The sequence below is a fragment of the Engystomops pustulosus genome, chromosome 9 (genome assembly GCF_040894005.1).
Source record: "Engystomops pustulosus chromosome 9, aEngPut4.maternal, whole genome shotgun sequence".
NCBI classification, from domain to species: Eukaryota; Metazoa; Chordata; class Amphibia; order Anura; family Leptodactylidae; genus Engystomops; species Engystomops pustulosus.
In genome coordinates this window covers 59,830,819-59,852,376 of record NC_092419.1, presented here as the reverse complement: position 1 = coordinate 59,852,376, position 21,558 = coordinate 59,830,819, and the positions used below count along the sequence as shown (strand labels likewise).

Below are 21,558 nucleotides of genomic sequence, written 5' to 3'. Positions count from 1 at the left end.
TGGGGGGGAACTGCTCTTTCCAGCCCCTCCCAATAGGCAACTGCCTAGTCACACAGCAGATGCTAATGAAAGGTACGATATAACATATCTTTTTTTCTGTAAAACCAATTTTTAATACAAAAACACTTTGGCAGTGTATGTACTATGCTCTGTGGGGACTGGGGGAGTGCAAAAAATGGGTCTCCTGGTGACAGGTTCCCTTTAAGCAATCAGACCTACCTCTGCAATTAGCAGCGCAACCAATTACTGGTTACTCCTTCCAGAAAATTATCTGTTACTTTCAGGGTTTCCTCCCTGTTAACCAGCAGCTCTTGTCAAACTACACCTCTGAGATTCCCATCCACACAATCCAGAAAGGCCCTCATTCAAAAACATCACCTTCCCACACCCAGGCAGGTGCAGGACATGTGATGTGGACATGTGACCAGCGGCCATGTTTTGTCCTGTGTATGCTCTGCAACGGACCGCGCGGAGGAAATTAACGGACTGATTAAAGGGCCAGTAGCATTTTAATTCTTCATTACAGTCTATGTCTAGCATTTTTCTGCTAACGGAGGCAAAATTTTAAATAACAACAAATTACATATTAGCTTATATTTTAAGGACCCATTTGTATATGAATTATGCTGATTCCTGGAATACCCCTTTAACTGTAAAATCTAGAAATACAGTTATTTTAACCCCTTGTTGCAAACTGCCGTATTAGAATGTCAGTGAAGTGGAGTCCTCTCCATACAGCATGGGTGTGGCTGTGGCCGATTACGGTTGTTGACCCGCAAAATGACTCAAACATTGTTGCTAGAGGCATTTAAAATCCGGCGGCTCATGGACGCAACCATATTGGCTCAGATCATTGCTTCCGGTGTCTTAATCAGGGAGCGGGTAACCATGACAGCATGGAGTACATATAAGACTGTCATTGTTACAGATGCATAGGAAAACTGCCATTTACTGCAATGCAGTAGTATTACAGTATATAGTAGGAACAATGAGACCCATTAAGGTTAAAGTACCCTAGTGGAGCCTAAAAACAATTTAAAAAAACTGTAGAAAACTTAATTTGAAATAAACCTTCTTTACCTAGAAAATTTATAAAATTAAATATGCAAAAAAAAAATCATAAACATGTTAGATTGTGACCTTTAAGACGTGGCAAAACCTATCAAAATAAAAAGGAAAACTGTTTTTTCTCAGTGGTGAACCCTATAATGGAAGAACCTCCAAGGCGTACAGCGCCAGTTTGGGCAAGATGTTCAGCTTTGAAACCCAGTAGTTGTAGGGAGCTGCGTGATCATTTACGACGATGGTATGGTCACCTACGTACTCCCTTACCATCTTTCTGTAAAGATCACCGCTACTCTGCCGAGACTGGCGACAGGTGACAGTGTCTTGCTGGGGTGACATAAAACTGGCAAAGGCCTTGTAAAGCGTACCCCTGACAGTGCTGGACAAGCTGCCTGCTTGCCCACTCTCCCTCGCTACTTGTCCCGCAGAAGTATGCCCTCTGCAGCTAGCGGTGTCAGATTTCAGCTTCTGCACCAGGGCCTGCTGGTAATTATGCACTCTCACACTCCTTTCCTCTACAGGGATGAGAGTGGAAAGATTTTGCTTGTACCGTGGGTCCAGGAGAGTGAATACCCAGTAATCGGTGCTGAAAAAAATTCTTTGAACGCGAGGGTCACTGGATAGGCAGCCTAGCCTGAAATCTGCCGTATGCGCCAGAGTCCCAACGCGCAAGAATTCACTCCCCTCACTGGCCTGACTCTCCATTTCCTCCAGCTCGTCTTCTTCTGCCCATACACGCTGAACAGTTAAGGACTGAGCAATGGTCCCCTCTTCTGTCTCACCAACATTCTCCTCCTCTTCCTCCTCATCCTCCTCCTCCACTACGCGCTGAGAAGCAGACCGGAGGGTGCTCTGGCCATCAACAAGGGAATCTTTTTCCCCTGACTCCTGTGACGAGCGCAAAGCTTCCGATTTCATGCTGACCAGAGAGTTTTTCAACAGGCCAAGCAGCGGGATGGTGAGGCTGATGATGGCGGCATCGCCACTGACCATCTGTGTTGACTCAGCACCTGACAGATAACAGACATCCACGTCCACTCCTCATTGTAGACTTGAGGAAGCTGACTGACCTGACTACCAGTTCTGGTGGAAGTTGACATCTGGCAGTCTACAATTGCTCTGCGCTGCTGGTAAACTCTGGATAACATGGTTAATGTTGAATTCCACCTCGTGGGCACGTCGCACAACAGTCGGTGAGCGGGCAGTTGGAAGCGGCGCTGTGCTGCCCTGAGAGTGGCAGCATCTGTGGTCGACCTTCTGAAATGCATACAGATGCGGAGCACCTTTGTGAGCAAATCAGACAGATTGGGGTATGTCTAGAGGAACTGCTGAGCTATCAGATTTAACACATGGGCCAGGCATGGCACATGTGTCAGTCTGTCGAGTTGCAGAGCCGCCACCAGGTTACGGCCACTGTCCCACACAACCATGCCTCGCTTCAGGTTCAGCGGTGCCAGCCACAGATCGGTCTGCACTGTGATGCCCTGTAATAGCTCTTGGGCGGTGTGCCTTTTATCGCCTAGGCTCAGCAGTTTGAACACCGCCTGTTGGCTCTGCTGCTGTGCCTAGAGCTACCAACTGATGGCGCCATGCCCACGGATGGTAATTTGGAGGAGGAGGTGGAGGAGGGGTGGGAGGAGGCATAGTAGGCCTGAGAGACCGTGACCGAGGTAGGCCCCGCAATCCTCGGCGTCGGCAGTATATGAGCGGCCCTCGGGTCAGACTCGGTCCCAGCCTCCACCAAGTTAACCCAATGTGCCGTCAGCGATATGTAGTGGCCCTGCCCGGCAGCACTCGTCCACGTGTCTGTGGATAGGTGGACCTTGTCAGAAACGGCGTTGGTCATGGCACGGATGATGTTGTCGGTCACGTGCTGGTGCAGGGCTGGGACAGCACATCGGGAAAAGTAATGGCGGCTGGGGACTGAATACCGAGGGGTGGCAGCCGCCATGAGGTTGTGAGAGGCCTCGGTCTCTACCAGCCTATAGGGAAGCATCTCCAGGCTCAGTAATTTGGAGATGTGGACATTGAGGGCTTGGGCGTGTGGGTGGAGCTGTATTTTTACTTGCGCTCCAGCGTCTGGGGTATAGACAGCTGAGCGCTATGGATGGAGACATTGGTGGACACTGTGGAGGATTTTGGAGGCGAAGGTGTGGTTTTCGAGCGGGAGGTGTTTGTGCCGGGGTCCTGGGGAGGGGGCTGACTAGCAGAGGCAGCAAATGACGCAGGAGGGGAAGGAGCAGTGGTGGGCCCGGCTGGAGGTGAACAGCCTTGGTTCCATTGAGTGGTGTGTTTAGCACTCATATGCCTGCACATACTGGTGGTGGTTAAGCTAGTAGGGGTGGAACCCCTGCTGATCTTGGTGTGGCACAGGTTGCACAACACAGTCCGACGTTCATCCACTGTTTCTTTAAAGAACCTCCAGACTAGCCTCGCCACGGGAGCTGGAGGAGTGCTCACTTGGGTAACATGGGTGGACTGCGTGGAAGACTGACTGGTGGACAAATGGCTTGAAGCATTGTCCGCAATCCACGACATCACCTGTTCGCACTCTTGTGGCCTCAACAGTGCTCTACCATGAGTCCCAGTAAGTTGAGACATGAAGCTAGGGAGGGTAGCTTTGCGGCATTCCCCTGCTCCCTCATCAGCAGGTCTCACCGCGCCCAGGACCACGGCCTCTGACCCCTGCAGTAATTGGATGCCCACGCCCACACCCTCGTCCTCTACCCTTAGCCCTCGGATTCAACATTTCCCGAATTAATGTCTATTTTATAGACGAAAGAGAAATATAAACAGTACATTTTTTTTGGTAATTTTTTTTTTGGTTTTATAGAACAAAGGAAGCTGAGGCTACAATTTGCACAAGCTCATCGAAAATTGGACAGTAGAAGATTGGAAAAAACGTTGCCTGGTCGGATGAGTCTCGATTTCTGCTGCAACATTCGGATGGTAGGGTCAGAATTTGGCGTCAACAACATGAAAGCATGGATCCATCCTGCCTTGTATCAACGGTTCAGGCTGGTGGTGGTGGTGTCATGGTGTGGCATTTTCTTGGCACTCTTTGGGCCCCTTGGTACCAATTGAGCATCGTTGCAACGCCACAGCCTACCTGAGTATTGTTGCTGACCATGTCCATCCCTTTATGACCACAATGTACCCAACATCTGATGGCTACTTTCAGCAGGATAATGCGCCATGTCATAAAGCTGGAATCATCTCAGACTGGTTTCTTGAACATGACAATAGGTTGACTGTACTCAAATGGCCTCCACAGTCACCAGATCTCAATCCAATAGAGCATCTTTGGGATGTGGTGGAACGGGAGATTTGCATCATGGATGTGCAGCCGACAAATCTGCGGCAACTGTGTGATGCCATCATGTCATTATGGACCAAAATCTCTGAGGAATGCTTCCAGCACCTTGTTGAATCTATGCCACGAAGAATTGAGGCAGTTCTGAAGGCAAAAGGCGGTCCAACCCAGTACTAGCATGGTGTAACTAATAAAGTGGCCGGTGAGTGTAGGTTGGCTTTTTATTTTCTAAACAGTGGCACCATTTAAAATTCCGTGCCATGGAAAGTAGAAAAAAAATTCCAAATGTAACATCATGCCCAGACGGGTTAATGAAACGAAAGTGTGAACCTTATATAGCTTCTAGACGTAGGTGAAGAAGGGTCCACTAATCCTGCAATATGTATAGGTTCCATGGGACAAAAACTTTCCATAGTTTTCTCCCATTTATATGGAACGTCCTTCCCTCTCCAATGCAACCATCTACTGGCCCTATTTGGTACTGCAGCTGCTCAGTATCTGCCTGAGAAGGTATGTGTTTTCACGGTGACCAATCAGATATACTGTAACGGTTACAATTCAAAGAGAGTACTGGTTGGATAATAGGCTTGCCAACTCATGTGGGGATTTTATAAAACCCCTTGGGGCTGGCAAGTTCCAGAGTTCTCCCTAACTCTGGGAGAAGAGAAAAGACTTCAATAGAGAGAGAGAGCTTCATAAAAGCACAGGTGTCTGTGGCACGCTTACCCTGACACACTTGGCCTGTGTGGATACCAGACCCCAAGCAGCCATTCACCTTCAGGAGTATGCCTCATTCTGCTGCTAAAGCAGCCAACAATCCTCTCCAGCCTGAAGCTACCTTTACCAGGCTGTAAGAATCTCCTGTGGAACTATATCCACAAGCCATCTCGACTCAGTTGTCTGTTACTGTGGCTGCTCCTGAGTTCCAATAAATGAACTGTAAGTTGAATGATTTACAAAATCTGCCTTTAAGTGATCCCTGTGTAAGGCTGTTATCACCAAGGGCACCCCTTTCACAACCACCAGAGATACTTACATCTACATTGGGGTTTCCCCAGGGAGAAACCTACATTTTCAGTTTGTACTGTACTGTAGTGTACTGTAGGGGCTGGCAGGCTATATACTGGGGAGCAGGAGCTGGCAGGCTATATACTGGGGTGGAGGAGCTGGCAGGCTATATACTGGGGAGCAGGAGTTGGCAGGCTATATACTGAGGGGCAGGGTCTGGCAGGCTAAATACGGGGGGGGGGGGGGCTGGAAGGCTATATACTAGGGGTACAGGAGCTGCCAGGTTATATTCTGAAGGGGGAGTGGCTGGCCTGGCTAAATACTGAGGGGCAGGGGCTGACTGGCTGTATACTGGGAGATATGAGTTGGTCAGTTTTATACTGGCTGGAGGCTGTGACCAATGCATTCCCATCCTCGGGTTTTACTTGACTCAATAGGTTTTCCCAGTTTTCTGTGTTAAAATTAGGTACCTCGGCTTATACTCGAGTCAAAGTGTAAGTGATCAGACTATCTAGGGTGTCTAGAAATACATTTAAAAAAAATCAGATCCCTTACCTTTTTGTAGAACTGATATAAAAATAAATACATAAAAGTCATAAATATGTTGGGTATCACCATGTCCCAAAAAATCTGATCTTAAAAATCTCAAAACTTTTATGCCCAGTGTTTGTAACAGAAATTAGCGCCCAAATGTCTGAAACACCACTTTTTTGTTATTTTGTAACACATAAAAACTTGAATAAAGCGATCAAAGTGTCTTACAGTCCCTAAAAAAGGACATCAACATCATGATGTCCTGCAAAAAATGACACCTCACACGGCTCCATACTCCATAAGTATAGAAAAGTTATTTGCATCAGAATATTGCAAAATGAAGAGTTTTTTGTGCTAAAGGTTTTAATTTTTTTTAAAAACCTACATAAATTTGGTATCCTTGCAGCAACTCAAAGAAGAAAGTGACAATGTCATTTGGAGTCCAATGGATGTATGTAGCGATGTTGAGCGTTTGAATGGCGCTAGGACTACCCAATTGGTATTTTCAGGATCTTTTAATTTTATAAAATAGGTACACAATAAAAAAATAAATAAATGTCTATAAAATAAGTTCCGAACAACGCGTTTCGCGCTCGAGCCGAGCGCTTCTTCTGGTTCATAATGTCATTTGGAGCACACAGTGAAAGCCGTAAAAACCGAGCCCACAAGAAAATGGCACATTTGGGTTTTTCTTCATAAAGTTCACCGTGTTTGGTATTTTTTTCCTGCTTTCCAGTACATGGCATGGAATATAAAATACTGCCACTAGGGACCACAATCGGTTACAAATTAAAAAAGCCCTTATCAAGCTCCATGCATGGACTAATAAAAAAGAAGCGGAGTAAAAAACTGAAAAATGAAATCAGCAGGAGATGGTTATTTTTATATTTGTTCTAGGGAAAGTCATTCAAAAATTATTCTCATATTTTTAAACCTTTTTACATTTTATTGTACTATTATTTCAGCCGCCCTTGGGGGGGGTCTGATCACTTATACAATATACTGCCTTACTGAATTGCAGTATATTGTAGATTTACTGCTTCTACATTACATTCTGTTTCAGAAGAGAATTACGAATGACAGTTATGGGAGCCTACAATAGCCTGCCAGCTGTCAATGAACATAACAGAGGGTGTTGACTGGCACCCACCAGATATGAAGAGGGCTCCTTCCATGAACCCTCTCCATACTCCCCTTCACGATCGCCTGACGTATATTTACGATAGGTAGTTGTGAAAGGGTTAATATAAAAGCACCTAACAATCACAATATCCTGTGGCAGTGAGTTCCGTAATCTCCATAATATCCAGTTAAACTGAATACATCTGAACACTTGGTGCCCCATGTGTTACCCATGATTTTGTTCTTCAAAAGCTTTAACCCAGAAGTACCCTTTATTTTTTCAGCCTGCATAAGACAAGAGTTTTAATGGTAAATTCTTCCTCTACATACAGAAAGGACAGAATAGATCTCTGTCGGTTATAATGTCACAGTATGCTTACTGTAAAGCAAACTTTCTCTTGGATGCGTTTCATTTTCAGTTATATTTTCTGAATCTTTGATGTTTTCATCACTGTACCAGCTGAGCATTTCATCAAATACAGAAAAGAAAAGAATATGTTCCTTATCTGTGACAATCTGAAATGAAAAAAAAAAAAATAATTGTACACTGCATTGAATAGTTCTGCACATATTACATTTTATTGTACAGAGGACATAGTAGGGCACATTTACTAAGAATGCCCCCTTCAGTTCAGAAATTTGTGCTGTATGATTAGGGCAGCCACGCCACAAAAGGGTCGCATGCGACACAAATGTGGCACAGGTATGTCTTAAATACCTGTTTAAGCAGTTTGCACTAAAAAGAACATGGAAAGTCCGACAGAAACTTGGCACACAGCCCTTAGTAAATTAGCCCCACTGAGTAAAAACTTCTAGCAATTGATGACATGCCCAATAAATAAAATTTAACTTTATGGCTGTAGGATTGAAAGTAAATGAGTGGAGAAACATAACTGAATGTTCCAAGTACACTTTGAATCAATTTATAGTTTGTAGCCATTAAATTACAATAGACAGCAAAGCAGCAGCTAAAACAGAAATTTAATTTACTATAGGCTATTTGCAAGTTTGGCAAATATTAAAATAAAAATTGTGCAAACATTTAAATGTGTATTTATGAAAGGTGTAAAATTAAGCATAACCCATTCTATAGAATATCTGACAAGTACCTGATTTCCCCCGTTATCCAAAGTTTGTTTTGAACAAATTAGAAGTGGACCAATAAGGCCTGATACTAAATCTTTCTGAGGGTTGTGAAAACTGCCATAATATCTAGTAAGACATCGTGGATCAGAAGACGCAGGGCTGTCATGTTTTGTCACTAGCCATTTATATGTAATAGACTGATTTGGCTGAATAGGATAATCCTTCAACTGTTCTCCTGAAAAAAGAGAGAGAGAGAGAGATTATATATTCCATTTATTCAAACTGATACCATAAACAGAGGCATCTACCACATTATAACCAGATTCCAGTCAGTATTCTTGCCCAAAACCATTTAACAATTCCTTTCATGCAACTGGTAGCTCCTAGGAGAGTGAATATATGGATACATTAATTTAAAGTTTTAACAGGATGGTTAACTTTTTAAAAAGAACCTTTAACTTTATTTTAATGCAGAACAAGTGATTCAGGTGGCATCACTATGGCCACTATGGGTTCTAAACTTCTGGTTCTGAACTTATGAATGCCTTCCGCAGAACTGGGTAGCTCCTGGAAGTGTGAATGGTTAAACATTTCCTTTAGGTTACATTTTTCAAACAATAACAAAGGGTTCTTAATACACATTTTAATTCACCTGTATAAATCTGTGTGACTTGCAGTGTTTTTTATTTGGAAAAATACAGGATTTTCACAACATAGAAAGCGCAGTATATATATATATATATATATATATATATATATATATATATATATATATATATATATAGTAGCGTTTGGGGGTAACTTAGCATCAAAGGTAGAAGCTTCCGGACCTCTCAGGCGACTTTTGTGGTGCCGAGCGCCAAAAACAGTAACGTAGGAGCTTGTAGCAATCCAAAAGAAAACGGCTTTATTCAGCTTTAAAACATTTACAGGAACAAAAATAACAAACAGCCTAGCCTCTACTTAAGGCACTACCTCACTTCTTGAACCCCAACTCCCTTCTAGGTTCAAGGAACACTGCTGGGGTTCCTCCTCAGCACTCTGGCTCTCAGTGAGCTCAAACAAAACAATGTCCTTACTGGATTCCAGTCCTCTTTGGACAGACCACCTGTCTGTCTCCAACCGGTCCCAAATCCTCCTGCTGACTGCAGGACACACACAGCACTGGCTTGCTGTGAGCTCTCCCTCTGGAGTTGGCCTGGGATGGGAGTGGTCAAGGTCCTTTTCAACCCTGGTTGTGGGTCGCTCTCCAGCGCCCCCTAGGTTTACACTCTTACATATCCTCCCCCTCAGCTCACCACTTATGGGGTGAGCGACCCTGGGACAAGACATGTAATGGCAACGTCCCTTTTCACTCAAGTTAATATGTACAATGTCTGTCCACATTTTCTCAACTGTAGGGCACATCTTGTCTGGTGGTCTCATCTTCCAAGTTCCTGTCATTCTACTTTTCCTGGTTCTTTGCATTTCTGTTTCTTTGTTGAGGTTCTCAGACTGAACATTAACAATGATTCTCAACCATCTTTTACTTTTGTTTGTTAAGAAACACGATTCAGTTTCACAATTACTTTTTGTTATGGACATAGAAACTCTACATTTCAACTGTTTCTTCTTGACATTTGCATCAGGATGTAAAGCTTGTAATTCACCTTTTATTTTCAAGTCTAGTTTCTTTTTGCGCTTTGTGGATAACATGGAGACAACATCCACCATTGGATTAGGCCTTTTAAGGGCTGTGACAACATACCTCTGGTCACTCTTAATGACTCTTGTCCTTGGCTTTGGATGTACTTTGACCTTATTGGTCAGTTCACAACACTCATAGTACTGGACATTTTTAGACTTTTCAAACTTGCCTTTTATCTGCTCTTTAACTCCATTGTTTTCCAAAACTATAGAAGACGGTTTCACCTCTTCAACAGCCTGTAGGTTTACATTTAATTTTGGCTTCTTAGTTTTATTATATAGCTTTTTGTTGTATGAAGGTGGAGTCTGACTTTTCAAGCCTTTGATAGCACCAGCGCTAGGACAAGAAGAGGAAGACAACTTAAACACTTTACTCTTGTTTGGGTAAACACCACTCCCCTTTTCCTCAATAATAGTTTTTTGTAAGCTCTCATACTGTAGGTCATCACACTGTACAATATAATGCCCAACATTCTTATCTTTGTAACACAACTTTATTCTCTCTTCCTCAATAGCGGCAGCTTTTCCTGGTTCCATATCCATCTGTGTACGGCCAGCCTTCAATTCCAGCTCCAGAACTTTATACCTCTGAGTAGGGTCTTCCTTGCTTTCTGCAAGTTTGAATTGCAAATTTTTCTCCAGTTTACACACTTGTGCTTTTAATTTAGCAGTTTGACTTTGTAGATCTACAATTTGAACACATAAATCAGATTGGATTTTCTCAAACTGAATCCTCATGTCCTCCATCTGATGTTCCATGTTACTATTAGTTTTGTCTATTTTGTCATAAGCCTCAGTCTTTTCCTTATACATTTTCTTCAAGGCTTTCAGGTGCGATTCAATTTCTCCACGTTCAAGATGTAGTTATCCAAATTCTGAGAAAAACAGGATGACATCTCCACCATTTCTTTGTCCTTCTCCTGCATCAGAATAGACACCCTTTCATTACTGGCATAAGAAATTTTTAGCTCCTGCTCCAGCTCGCAGATTTTAGTTTCTAGAGTCATTACTTTTTCTTCAAAAACTGCAGCTCTGCCCTGCCATTCCTTTACTTCATGAGTTATGTGAGCGTCCCTTAGTGCATGTGTGGTCCGCTCTGACTGCAAAGTCTCCTTCACAGATTCTAATTGTGCATCTCTGTCAGACACTGCTTTCCTCAAGTGTGCAACTTCATTCTCCTTATCAATTCAGCTGAGAGGTTTTTATACTTTGTATCTTGAATCTCCAACTTATTTTGCAAAAACTCATTTTGCTCACTTTTAGCACATTTAGTTCTGTAAAGCTCCTCTTCTAGCAAATGAAGATCACACCTTAATTTTTCAATAGTGCATTCTCTGACGCGGTCATCTTGGAGACGCTGCTCCTTTAAATTCTGCAATTGCATCTCCAGCTCTTGCTCCACACCATGTACAACTTTACTAGACAGAGAGCATTTCATCTCATCAAACTCCTTCTTAGTGACATAGTCCATTCCAGGCAAACCCAGCACCACCATTACTGCAGCATGAACTTTTTATGGAGTCAAGCTCTTTCTTTAATTTCACATTTTCTTTATCAGACGCCTCAAGTTGCCATTTCACTTTCATGCAGTGTATTTGCTTTAGTTGCAGCCTGCAGACCCGGTTCCAGGTTTTGCGACCCTCTGCCTTGAGACTGCTGCACTAAGGCACCTGTGTTCAGCTTTGCTTTATTACACAATGAAACTTTCTTTTTCTTTCCCATTGTTGAATATCAGCAAAACACAATATTCAGAATTACTCCTCTTTATAAATAGTGTCACTTTTTACTGTTCTCTTTTTATTCAATGGCATTCAACAAAACAGTCCTTCTGTTGCACTACAACAACCAGCATTTTCTTCTGTCTTCACACAAATACAGGCTATTACAATTAACAATTTCAGTCTGGTCAGCCTTACTTTAATACAGCAATACAGTTCAGGATACTGTTTCAATTTGTTGCCATTAGCAATATACACACTTGTGTGCCACAGCATACACAAAGTCCATTGCCTGGATTCCACTTCCAGAGTTTAAACGTCACCAGTTTTGCAGAAACATTTGATTGTGGATTCACTCACCCAACCTTGGGTCTCTGCCTTGCAATTACTCCTGCTGTTTCAGCTGTAGGCCACAATCCACATTACTGCAGTTCAGCAAACACGTTTTCTTTGGCCCTTGCGTGGATCTCCTCATGCCCGCATCCGAAGCACCATATGTAGCGTTTGGGGGTAACTTAGCATCAAAGGTAGAAGCTTCCGGACCTCTCAGGCGACTTTTGTGGTGCCGAGCGCCAAAAACAGTAACGTAGGAGCTTGTAGCAATCCAAAAGAAAACGGCTTTATTCAGCTTTAAAACATTTACAGGAACAAAAATAACAAACAGCCTAGCCTCTACTTAAGGCACTACCTCACTTCTTGAACCCTAACTCCCTTCTAGGTTCAAGGAACACTGCTGGGGTTCCTCCTCAGCACTCTGGCTCTCAGTAAGCTCAAACAAAAAAATGTCCTTACTGGATTCCAGTCCTCTTTAGACAGACCACCTGTCTGTCTCCAACCGGTCCCAAATCCTCCTGCTGACTGCAGGACACACACAGCACTGGCTTGCTGTGAGCTCTCCCTCTGGAGTTGGCCTGGGATGGGAGTGGTCAAGGTCCTTTTCAACCGTGGTTGTGGGTCGCTCTCCAGCGCCCCCTAGGTTCACACTCTTACAATATATATATATCCCTTGCAATTATATTCTTAAGTGTGTAATGTGGAGGATAATAAAATATTACTTTTTAGCTATCCCCCCATTCATTCCCGACAAGCTAAAAAATCTCTTACCCAATCCAAATATCATCATTTTTACCACCCCCTCTCATGCATTCAACTCATGCATTTCAATCAGATATCTTTCAATTCATTGATTTATGCATTCATGTATTAATTATTTTTTATTCATCTATTTATCTATTTTTTGATTTATTCATCCAACTCATCTATTTTCCCATCCATTCGTTTATTCAACCACTCCATTATATGTCACTTTATACCATATTATTCATTTATTTTTATATTTCATTTCATTTATTTAATCTTATAATGTCATTCATTCATTTATTTCATTCATTTAGCTAATCATTTAATCTTCCCATGGCATTTTCTCCCATGTCATTCACTCATTCCTTTAATTGTTTATTTATTTATTCAAGTATGTACTCATTCATTTACTCCTAAATCTTATCTATCCATTTCCCCACACCACAGAGCCCACAGTGTCCCCACAGTCCTTGCTACCAATCTCAATCTTGTGAGCTCATCGAATGATATTACCATTCAGAGTGCCAGATGATACACGAATACTCTGCCCCCTGCTCAATATGATGCTTCATTCATAGACAAGGGTTTTGCTCCAGAACGGGCACACACACCCTGGAGTGACTCCTGCACAGCCTCCAGAGTTTGGTAAGTTACCCCATCTTACAGAGACTTGTGGATCCAATCCTACTCCCCCCCCCCATTCTTATCTCCAGACAACCGAATACAGACCCATTACCCTTCATATTCATACCCTATTCCACCAATTATGTATCAATGATCTATTCATAAACACCTTCTGCTTTATCAATACAAATATGACATTACCTACTCACTTTCCCAAATTGTCAGTCCACTCTGCATGACTGTACATATAACGATGCATTATCATATTTTATTCTCTTTTCTTTAATGTTTGTTGAATCAGATTATTATCATGACTGCATGTATATAATAACTTTATTTATTATTTTTATAATGTTATTAGGTACCATGTTTATTCACTTATGAATTCTTCCATTATTTATTCAATCATGTATTTACCTATATAATCCACTTTTTTATTATTTTTATAATGTTATTAGGTATTAAGTTTATTCATTTATGCATTCTTTTTTTATTATTTATTCAATCATCTATTTAGCTATTCAATCATTATTTATTTCTCTATGTGTTTACCAATGAACTCATTGAACCAATTATGGTATGCATTAAATGTATCTACTAACTGATGATCCAAATTATGAGACCAATAGTCAACCACCTTTATCATCCATTTAATCAATACTTATATACTAATTCCTCCTTTCACATATATACACCATTATATAGGCTATTATGTTAAACCCTCTCATATATTTAATATTCTCTTATTTATATGCACACACTTGTGCTCGTGTAGACCTTTGTATATATTATTTACATTTATATCTCCCTCACCCCGTGTACCTATTCTTATCTCTGTACATATGTCTTCTGTCCTCCATTGACCAACAGATTTTCCTCACTTTAGAAAGGGGATCCCAGAAACACGTTGTGACTACCTGTTTCGGTCTATTTGAATATAATTTAAGTAAAAAAACTTTTGGAGAAATTGCACTGCATATACATTGTGCTGTGTGTGCCGGATCCCCATTCATTAGAATTTATGGGGAGTCTGAGCTTTGTCTTTATTTCTGCATTCAAACTCTAATACATAAATATTTCCATGTTCCATACCAGGAATAGTATGTAGCAGAGCTTTTTGTGTTTGGATGTCATTATGTCATGTCATAAGGATCTGACATATCACAGCAACACAATACATTGCAAGCATAAGGAGAAACACGCCAGTCTTGCTTTCTTTGCATATTTGCACTATTTGTTCATATATATTTGTTGCTGTAACTATATTACCTGTCAAAAAATGATGAGTAGAGCTTACATTACTTAGTCCTTGGGGAAAAATGTTGAAGGGATGACGAGCCAAATTCTTGAATACAATCTGAAACAGAAACAGACGAAAGACCTGCATTACCTGTCATTATGTTAGAATTTCCGGCAAGTGGGTATTTATTACATTTTTTGTGGATTTTCTTATCTTATTTCTTATCCTATTTTTTTTATTATATCTTATTCTAGTGTTATTTATTATTATTTCATATTTTTGCAGCCTGATCTTGTTGCAGTGAACATAGCAGATTATTGTGGCAAATAACCTTTTTAAGAGCATTCAGAAAAGCGGTTGTGCATTGATCCTAAGTGTGTCCAAAGTGGGATTTAGGATTAAGGGACTTAAGTTTGAAGGACTTTAGCAGGTAACTGCTGTATTTTTGTGTTACTTTACTGTGAATTCTTATTTTCTTCCATAATTCTATTGTATTCCCCATGAGCACAATGGACTCCATAAGTGGCATTGCTACACAGTGTACATCCTGTGCCATGTATGCTTTCCTTGGACAGCCGTTCGAGGGGGAATACTGCTGTGTGGGATGTGTGAAAATTGCTCATCTGGATGCCCAGATTCTGGATCTAAATGAGCAAGTTTCAAGGCTGCAGGCAATTGACAACATGGAGGACAAACTCTGGGGAAGATGGGTGTGGGAATGGAACTATGGAGGTGCAGAGAGAGGGGGCAGATAGTTGGGTAACATGTAGAAGACGGGGTAGTGGGAAGAGCTGCAGGGAGTCTAGTCCTGATCGGGTGCACCCCAAAAAGTTTGCCAGGCTGGCGGATGAGGGGGATATCAGCTCTGGGGTAGCAATGCTGCAGCAAGACATGGCCTCTAGCAACCAGGGGACTGTCTGCTTCAGTAAGAAGGGTAATGGGAGCACAGGCAAGGTCAGACAGGTGCTGGTAGTGGGAGATTCGATTATTAGGGGAACAGACAGGGAAATCTGTGACGTGCATACCAAACAGTGTGTTGTTTACTGGGTGCTCGGGTTCGGCATGTTGTGGATCGGGTTGACAGATCTCTGAAATACTAACTGTACCACGTGGCACAACAGAAAGGTAGTGGGAGATCAGGGAAGTAAATAAGTGGCTCAAAAGTACTATAGATGGCTATAGTCTTTTTAGAAATGATCGTATAAATAGAAAAGGGGGAGGGGTTTGTTTATATGTGAATTCTTGCCTCAAGGCTGTCCTGCGAGATGACATCGGTGACGCAAATGAAAATATGGAGTCCCTATGGTTGGATATAAGGAGAGGGAAAAAGAATAATAAAATGTTACTAGGGGTTCGTTATAAGGCTCCAAATATAATGGAGGCAGCAGAGAAGAACTTATCATGGGGGACTTCAATTACCCAGATATTGACTGGGGGCAGAAACCTGCAGGTCCTTCAAAGGTAGCAGGTTTTTGTCGACAACAAAAGACAATTACCGGTCGCAAATAGTCCTGGAGCCAACAAGAGGGGGGGGCACTGCTGGACCTTATCCTAACCAACAGACCTGACAGGGAATCAAAATTACAGGTTGGGGGGAACCTGTGTAATAGTGATCATAATATCATTGATTTTGTATTATGCTTTACTAAACTTCAGGGGGGAAAATTTTCAGACACTAAGGGAAGACCTTATAGGCATAAACTGAGACAATGGGGCAGATTTATCAAGCTGTCAGAAAGTCAGAATATTTCTAGTTGCCCATGGCAACCAATCACACCTCTGCTTGCATTTTACCAGTGCTCATGAATATTTTAAAGGGGAGATGGTATTGGTTGCCATGGGCAACTAGAAATATTCTGACTTTCAGAAAACTTGATAAATCTGCCCCAATGTTCTCATGGGAACTTTTCTCATATATTCTAAAAAAGTCCTGTGAGAAACACATACCATATGGGAAAAAGCACAAGAGGAACAAGAAAAAGCCAATGTGGCTAACTAGTCTTGTAAGGAAAGCAATAAGCAAGAAAGATAAGGTGTTTAAGGTGCTAAAATGTGAAGGTAGCTACGAGGCATTACCGGATTATAGAGAGAAAAATAAATCCTGTAAAAAGCAGATAAAGGCTGCAAAATTAGAGATAGAGAAATACTGCAAATTATTTTTCAAGTATATAAATGATAAGAAACCAAAAATGGAGAGTGTTGGCCCTCTTAGGAATAACATGGGGGTCATGGTGGAAGGAGATGAGGAAAGGGCCAATGTACTGAATGTCAGCTTCTAGACTGTCTTTACCCAGAAAAATCCCCTGTTGGAAGACACAATGAAGAATTATGTAAATTCTCTTTGGAATGTCAACAGTTTAACCCAGGAAGAGGTACAGCGCCGCCTCGCAACCACAAAGATAGATAAATCACCGGGGGCAGATGGCATACACCCCCAGGTTCTACATGAACTATGTACCGTGATAGACAGACCGTTATTTTTAAAATTTGAAGATTCGCTGAGGACTGGTTATGTTCCACAGGACTGGTGCATAGCAAATGTGGTACTAATATACAAAAAAGGATCAAGAAGTGATCCTGAAAAACTACAGAGATGTGAGCCTAACTTCTGTGGTGGGGAAAATATTTAAGGGGTTGCTATCCTGGAATATCTCACTGTACATAACCCTATAACCCAGCGTCATCTTGGGTTAATGAGAGATCGGTCCTGTCAGACTAATCTGATTGGTTTCTATGAGGAAGTAAGTTCCATACTGGATCTGCCTGACGCTGTGGATCTTGTATATCTGGACTTTTCAAAGGCATTTGACACCGTGCCGCATAAAAGGTTGGTACATAAAATGAGACTGCTGGGACTTGGGGAAAAATCTGTGTACAGGCGGTCCCCTACTTAAGAACACTCGACTTACATACGACCCCTAGTTACAAACGGACCTCTGGATATTGGTAATTTATTGTACTTTAGTCCTAGGCTACAATAACCAGCTATAACAGTTATCACAGGTGTCTGTAATGAAGCTTTAATGTTAATATTGATTCTTATGACAGCCCAACATTTTTAAAATCCAATAGTCACAGAGACCAAAAAAGTTCTGGCTGGGATTACAATGATAAAATATATAGTTCCGACTTACATACAAATTCAACTTAAGAACAAACCTCCAGACCCTATCTTGTATGTAACCCGGCGACTGCCTGTATTTGGGTATGTAATTGGCTTAGCGATAGAAAACAGAAGGTTGTCATTAGTGCGAAATTCTCAGGGGTCAGTATTGGGGCCACTTCTTTTTAATAGTTCTATTAATGACCTTGTAGCGGGTTTACACAGTCAAGTTTTGCAGATGATACAAGCTGTGTAAAGTAATAAATGCTGAGGTCGATAGTGTAGCATTACAGAGGGATTTTTGGAAGCTTGAGGAGTGGGCAGAGGAATGGTTGATGAGGTTTAACGTAGATAAAAGTAAAGATATGTACTTGGACCATGGAAACAAAAAGTATAATTATGTTCTAAAAAGTCAATTACTTGGGGGGGTATTGATGGAGGGTAAACTTAATTTTAGTGACCAGTGCCAGGAGGCTGGTGCTAAAGCAAATAAAATCATGGGATGTATCAAAAGAGGAATTGATTCTCATGATAAAGGCATAGTTTTGCCCTTATATAAATCCCTGGTCAGACCACACATGGAATATTATGTATACCAGTGTATAAAAAGGACATAGTAGAACTGGAACAGGTGCAGAGGAGAGCAACCAAGATTATTTGAGGAATGGGGGGACTAGAATACAATGACAGATTCCAAAATTTGGGATTATTCATCTTTTTTTTTCTAAAAAAAAGTTGGCTGAGGGGAGACCTCATTAAAATGTACAAATACCTGAATGGACAGTACAAGGATCTCTCCAAAGATCTTTGTATACCTAGGCCTGTGACCAGGACAAGAGGACATCCTCTACGTCTAGAGGAGAGGCGATTCTACCATCGCCAGTACCAAAAGTTCTTTACTGTAAGAACTCTGTGCCGCAGGAGGTTGTTATGCGGACACTATGTACATGTTCAAAAGAGGCCTGGATGCCTTTCTGGAGAGAAAAAATATCACGGGTTATGGGGATAAAGCATCTAATTCTTAAAGGTTGGACTTGATGGACTTTTTCCAGCCTTATATACTATGATACTATGATATGTTGTCTTATCTTAAAGGTTTTTTTCCACAAAAGAAAGTTATTAAATTTTAATCCCCTTGTCATGATTACACAATAAAGCTAATTTTTAATCCCTTACTTTGAGGTTTTAGACAGTCTTGTTGCTGTTTTTGGTTCCATCATTCCCTAGACAAGGCTGTATAAGTATCCAGAGTGTGGACAAGAACTTTCTAAGAAGACACCTTATGATTGTGCCATTGCAATATTCCCAACCAGGGCCTGACCTATTTCGGAGGTTGGAGGAAGCCGGGGTTGTGAACACAAGAGTGGCTGGCCAGTGCGATCTAGCGCATGGCATTGATCACAGGGCTTGGTATCAGAAGCGGAGGCCTCATCCACAGCCTGGCAGGTCTCCAGCAGGCGGAGTATGCAAGTAAATGGAGGGAGAGGCTCACTGAGTAGGTTTCTCCCTGGGGAAATGCTGATGTGTAGATAGGGATCCCTGGGGATGGTGGTTGGGGCGCAGCTGGATCCAGGCATTTCAATGGCCTTAACAGTAGCAAAACTTCAGCTGAATGGAGGTAGCTGGTTGGAGTTCAGGTCCTCAGGAAGGTATGCATGCAGCCTGGTAGAGTAGCTTTAGGCTGGGCTGTAGTCCTTGTGGTGGAGTTCTGTTCTGAATGTGGTCTCCTGCAGGCCAAGGTGTAAGGGAAACTTGCCTCTGACACCTCTGTTTCCTAGGATCACTTCCGGGACTGACCTCTCCTGGTCAAAGATCAGGTCCTTAGAAAAGACCTGGAACTTTCCACTTGAGAAAGACTACGTGCTCCCACCCAAAAGGGGTTTAATCACTTGTGAGGTAGCAAGCACTTGTCCAACTCCTTTCTTACAGCAAGTACAAAGCATATAATTGAACAATACAATTAGCACTAAGCCTCCCAGTCAGAGACTTACAGCTGCATTTACCAAGTTTCCCATGCAAAAGACCTCCTAGTGAGGTGACCAGTCTCACCAGCCAGCTCCTGGACATTGGGAGGGAAAAGTTTGCAACAACTATTTACCGTATATACTTGTGTATAAGCTGAGTTTAAAAAAAAATGTGCTGAAAAACGGCCCCTCGGCTTATACATGAGTCAACACAAAAGTAAAAATTACTTAAAAAAAAAAAAACTTTTATACTCACCCTCCGGTGGCCCCGATGCACAGCGCTGCTCCCCCGATGTCTGCGCGGTTTGTCTTCAGGCTTCCGCGCCCGTCTTCTTTCTTCTGCAGGGCGCCACCATTGTTTTTTTCCCGGAGAGAACAATGGCGGCGCCCTGCAAAAGAAAGAAGACGGGCGCGGAAGCCTGAAGACAAGCCGCGAGGACATCGGGGGAGCAGCGCTGCGCGTCGGGGCCACCGGAGGGTGAGTATATAAGTTTATTTTATTTTTTAATGCTGGGCTCGTGTATACTACTGGGGGCGGCTGGGGTGACTCTATACTACTGGTGGCAGGCTGTATACTACTGGTGGCAGGCTGTATACTACTGGGGGCAAACTGTGTTCTACTGGGGGCAAGCTGTGTACTACTGGGGGCAGACTGTGTACTACTGAGGGGCAGGCTGTATACTACTGGGGGGCAGGCTGTATACTACTGGGGGGCAGGCTGTATACTACTGGGGGGCAGGCTGTATACTACTGGGGGCAGGCTGTATACTACTGGGGGCAAGCTGTATACTACTGGGGGCAGGCTGTATACTACTGGGGGCAGTCTGAGGTGGCTGTATACTACTGGGGGCAGGCTGTATACTACTGGGGGCAGGCTGTATACTACTGGGGGCAAGCTGTATACTACTGGGGGAAGGATGGGCTGGCTGTATACTACTGGGGGCAGGCTGGGCTGGCTGTATACTACTGGGGGCAAGCTGTATACTATAGGGGGCTGGCTGGCAATATACTGGGGGAGTCTGTGACCAATGCATTTCCCACCCTCGGCTTATACTCAAGTCAATAGGTTTTCCCAGTTTTGGTGGAAAAATTAGGGGCCTCGGCTTATACTCGGGTCGGCTTAAACTCAAGTATATACAGTACTCTTTGCATCAGCAGGGGTGTTGCACTATGAGATGCTGTGTGCTGGCCATGTGCTAAGACAGTCACAGTACATGTTTTATCTTCACTTTTTTAATTTAGCTTCTTTTTTTTTTTTCTTTTTTATTATAGAAAATTTCATAAATACATACATTCGACCCCTCTTGGGTGTCTAATAAGATATACAAAGATTGACATCCAGTACATAAAACAATAGTCAAAAAAATTTCTTGTTCCTTCATTTTATCCCTTTCCAACCCCCACCCCCTCCCTCTCCCTCCTCTAAATTCTGCTCTGGTGTCTAAACCCACTAATCATTTCACTCCGTTCTTTTAAGCTACAACATATCGAAGAAAGCGACCTTTTCTCCCTGGGAAAAAATACGGTTTATGATTGGCAGCCAATTACGTTTCCACTTGATCTCATTTTCTTTTTTATATTTCCTGTTTTTACTCAACCATTGGAAGTACAGATATTCCATCCATTTCCTCCTAACTTGTATCATTGTCGGCATATACATAGATAACCACTCCATCATAAGGACTCTCTTCACTGCTAATATCATCAAATTTATTAGTTCTTCCTTCTGTTTAGTGTATTTGGAACTATAGTAGTGGAATATACAGCGCCATACATCCAGTTTGATTGGTTCTCTCAAGATATAGCTTAAGTGTTGTTCCCCCATAACCCATAAATTCGTCACTGCTGGACACTGCCATAAGCAATGGATTACTTTTGCATTAATCTCTCCACATTTAGGACATTCGTTCTTATAACCTAGGATACTTTTCCCATATGGGATATTAAATGCCCGGTAGGCCCTGATTGATATCTTCCATTGCATTTCCCTTAATATTTCTGAGCCAGTCATACTC

At 42.3% G+C, this 21,558-nt stretch overlaps 1 protein-coding gene across 5 annotated transcripts in view; it reads right to left on the bottom strand.

Annotated features, from left to right (window-relative positions):
* Positions 1–21,558, bottom strand: part of LOC140077099 (coagulation factor VIII-like) — an 810,463-nt gene that overhangs the window by 496,463 nt on the left and 292,442 nt on the right. For all 5 annotated transcript variants that reach the window (XR_011849697.1, XM_072123989.1, XM_072123990.1 and 2 more), the window contains exons 10-12: positions 14,506–14,593; positions 8,152–8,363; positions 7,423–7,558 (exon numbers count right to left, since the gene is read on the bottom strand). Coding sequence is in view for 4 of the 5 variants with exons in the window: in XM_072123989.1 (XP_071980090.1) it covers positions 7,423–7,558; positions 8,152–8,363; positions 14,506–14,593 (436 nt within the window). In the remaining variant the exon portion in view is untranslated. The remainder of the gene's footprint in view (positions 1–7,422; positions 7,559–8,151; positions 8,364–14,505; positions 14,594–21,558) is intronic.